Source organism: Entamoeba invadens (assembly GCF_000330505.1).
Source record: "Entamoeba invadens IP1 unplaced genomic scaffold scaff_1105074725255, whole genome shotgun sequence".
Classification (NCBI taxonomy): domain Eukaryota; phylum Evosea; order Mastigamoebida; family Endamoebidae; genus Entamoeba; species Entamoeba invadens.
Window position 1 is genome coordinate 48,149 of NW_004191791.1, and position 4,173 is coordinate 52,321.

General features: G+C 26.9%; 1 protein-coding gene across 1 annotated transcript; it reads right to left on the reverse strand.

Annotated features, from left to right (window-relative positions):
* Window positions 1–530: 530 nt before the first annotated feature.
* On the reverse strand, window positions 531–2,105 carry EIN_039740 (heat shock cognate HSP70 protein, putative; the record flags this gene model as incomplete). The annotated part of the gene is made up of 1 exon (XM_004184778.1): window positions 531–2,105. The coding sequence occupies one exon, from the start codon at window positions 2,103–2,105 to the stop codon at window positions 531–533; it is 1,575 nt and encodes a 524-aa protein (XP_004184826.1).
* Window positions 2,106–4,173: the final 2,068 nt, after the last annotated feature.

Sequence of the window (4,173 nt, forward strand, 5' to 3'; positions counted from 1 at the left end):
ATATAATGACCCTTTTTATAATGTTATCATTATAGATAATACATAGTGTTTATAATAAAGAGCGTTTTGGCTAAAATATATAGTTTGAATTTAAACAAAACAAATAAGCATTTAATTTAAAAAACAACAACACACTGGTTTAGTGAATGATCAATAAAATGATTATTTGTGATATAATTGATGTAGTTGTTATATAGATAACAATTTAAATTATTTGGATGTTAGAATTGATTACAAACTATATTTATAATATCATTTTACCAATAATAATAAAGAGTCTAGAATTATAATATTATTTAATATTATTGTTGATTTTGAATTACAATATGTTAATAACGCGAATAAAAAACGAATAACAAAAAACAAATTCATATTATTATTTACAATTTAGTGTATTTTTTCAAAAAATAAATAAATACTATTTAGATTCAAAAGATGTAAAAGTATTTTTTTTTTAAATTATAAGCAGTTAAAAAAATTAATTAAAAAAATTAATTAAAAAAATTAATTAAAAAAATTAATTAAAAAAATTAATTAAAAAAACTAGCAATTTTCTTTTGTTCTTCCATAAGAATGTTTTGGGGGATATTTTTTTCTCTTGAAACATTCGCCAGAACCGATTTTGCGTCTGATACGCCGGCTTTATTAATCAAATTTAATTGGATTTTCCCATTATTATCAATTCCTATTTTTATCGTAACAACCTCATTCCTCATTAATGGGACTTGTGTGTCAAAACAACCCAAAAATGTTTCGTCCTCTTTCAGTTCTACTCTGACTGAAGACGTCTCTGCGATAGCTGGGAAACTATATTCCTCCAACGGCAAAGGAGTACCTCTTTCCACAACAACAGGCCAAAACTCTGTACCATTACCATCGACTGCCATCATTTTAATATCTCTTGTGGTCACTTCATTGATCGCAATTTTGATACCAGAAGAGACTTCGTCGTAAGCATATTGGCAGGCTCCCTCTGCGACTACAGTGTAACAATTTTCAGAGCAGCACACCTTTCCTTCTCCAAAGTAGTCTGTTAACATGTTTCTTATTTTTGGTATTTGTGAACTTCCGCCCACTAAAATTACTTTACTAATTTGTCGTGGATTGGCCTGTACTTTTTCAAGATTTAAAGTGTCTTTGACTGTCTTCATACACTCATTGAATATATCAGAGCAACACATTTCAAAGTCCTTACGTGTAACAGCAATGGAATACTCTTCATATTCGACAGTAACACAGTTTAAAGTAGAAAGTGAAATTTTTGCCTTCTCGACAATTTGTTTCAACACTCTTCGTCTTCTTCTTTTCATATTTTTTCGACTAATTGTTTCATTTTTTTGTTCAATAAAAAGGTTGGCCATTTCAGTTGGAAATTCGGCTTTCCATTTGCTGATGATATACTCCACAAATTTATTGTCTATATCTAGACCCCCAAGATGCTGATTACCATACACTCCAATGAACTTGATGTTCTTTCCTTTCTTTTCAAAGACGGTCGTGTCGAGTGTTCCTCCGCCAAAATCAAATGCAAAGAACAGACCATCCTTCATCTTTTTGACTCCATAGAAATATGCAGCGGCTTTGGGCTCTGCTGTAAGAGTCACATCCAAACCGGCTATCTGTGCGGCTCGCATAGTCAAGTCCCGTTGTAAGTCATTGAAATACGCAGGACATGTTAAAACCACATTTAAACGACACTTGGAAAGATCACAGCCAGTCCTTTTAATAATACTTTTCTTGATTTGAGTCAATACCATTGCAGAGATTTCCTCCGGTTTAAGTGTTATTGTCTTACCATTATAAACAATTTTAAAGACACACAATCCGGTGGAGGCGTCTTGTTCGACATTGGGCATCGTCTCAATCATTTTCTGGACAGAAGAATCTGTGAATTTGACACCAAGTAGTCGCTTTGCTTCATAGACAGCAAGGGTATTATCGCCACCAACAAGAACTGGGGTTTGCCCAAAAAACACGGAAGAAAGAATAAACTGATTCCCATTGTCAAATACAATGGGTTGAGTGTTTCCTGTAGAAACGTTGAAGAAAAAACACTCACTATAGATAGTTCCAAGATCAATTCCTACAGAAAGTGTGTTAGTCATTTATTCAGTCAGTAATGATATTGGTAGTTAAGAGTGGTATATATATAAATATGATTTGTTCTTACTATGATTTATATAGTAAAAGATAAATAAATTTTTGTTAATATATCATCAATCTCATTTTTTAACTTATACCCGATTTTTGGCTTATTTGTAATCTATTTTATTGTAATAATTATTAAAATAAAGTCATGGTCTCATGACTTTTATGTAAACATCATTTCATAAAATAACTTAAAATATAGTATTTTTATAAATAAGTATTATAAAAAAGTATTAATGTTTATCTTTTGTTATATAATCAATCAAAAATGAACTTTATTAATTACGATGATACAAAGTTAGTTTAAAATTAAATAGTTTGTTATTAATAGTTTGAACAAATAGTTCTAAAATTAATGATAATAGCAAATGATAATTAATTATTTTTTTAATAAAATTAATATTAATTTATTTAAATTGTTATTGTATTTTTGTTGTATTTAAACTATATTATTTACTATTTGATACAAACTTGTTTTGAGTTTATGAAAAGAAAACTTGTATATCAAAACAAAAGAAATTAATATGAACAATAGTTATAAAGTATGTACCGTTGTATTTCTGGAACTTCCTATCGTCCCATTTTTTGTTTTTTGGCTAAAATAATACAACATACAAAAGAGCAATAATCTTTTATTATTGGATACTTTGAAGGTAATGTTTTTATAGAAATGCTCAAAGAAAATGTCAATTTTATTAAACTCAACAAAGAAAAGTTATTAAATATTTTTTATTGTTGTTGTGACAACACTATTAAGCATACTAATCTTCTAACATAGCTTTTGTTTTGTGAATATTTTATTATTTAATAAAAAGTTTGATAATGAAAAAGATTGACATTAAAATTTATCAGGTTTTGTATTAGAATGCACTTTTGGGATCAGTCATGTGTATTTTAGAAAAAAAATCCCGTTATTTCATATTTTATATGTAATTGTTAATTAGTGTTGTCGAAACACTCCCCGAATATTCCAGGAAATTATTTGGGGAATTTTATTTTTTTTATCAAATTCCCGAACCGATTCCGGAATCAAAAAATATTCGGGAATATTTTTAACCTCGGTTCGGGAACATCCTGATTCCCAAACTTAAAATTGGGTGTTCCCGAACCAATCAGTTCCCGAACACACTGGTTCCCGAACTTCATAAAAAAAATATTCCCAAACTTTTGATTCCAGAACACGACGGTTCCCGAACCGATTCCGGAATCACCAGTATTATATTAAAAATTTATTAATAAGCAAACTAAAAAAATAACAACTTTATTTTAATATTAAAATAGTAAAAAAATTAAATTATTCAAAAAACAATTGAATAATATTTGTCCAACCATAAAAAACTTGTACAGTCACAAAACGGTACTTAAATGTTTTTAATTATTGTTCATTTTAAAACGTCAAACAAATTTAATAATTATACACCAATAAGAACCAAATCAAAATAATAAAAATAATCAATTTTTAATTTACACATAACTTTATCAAGCATCTATTTTTTCTTGGCTATTATATTATGTTAATATAAATAAATACTCTGTTTGTTTTTATATAATAATATTATAATAATCATATTAAATAAATTGTTAATTTTTAAACCAAATTGGATTTTTATAATACCCATTTTGTTTTTAAAACAATTAATAATATCTAAAAAATGCAATTTATTGACATTGAATCAAACTATTCAATGATGTTTTAAACGTTGTCTGGTTGACTAAATTACATTTATAACGTTTAAACAAAATTTATGTAAAAAATCAAAAACTTTAAATATAAATGAAACTTTAATATAGTGGTATTTTGAAAAAATTTTATAAATATTCACATTTTAATAAAAATTACAATCAAAGTTATAAATGTACAACATTTTGTATGTTTACTTTATGTTTTTTAATCTATTATAATAGAATGAATTTGTTTTCTATATATATTACACAATAAACGTTTTATCATTTTGTTGATAATCATAGTTTTTTAAAATTACAATTCTAATTACCCACGTCACCTTTTTATAACCAAAATGTTTA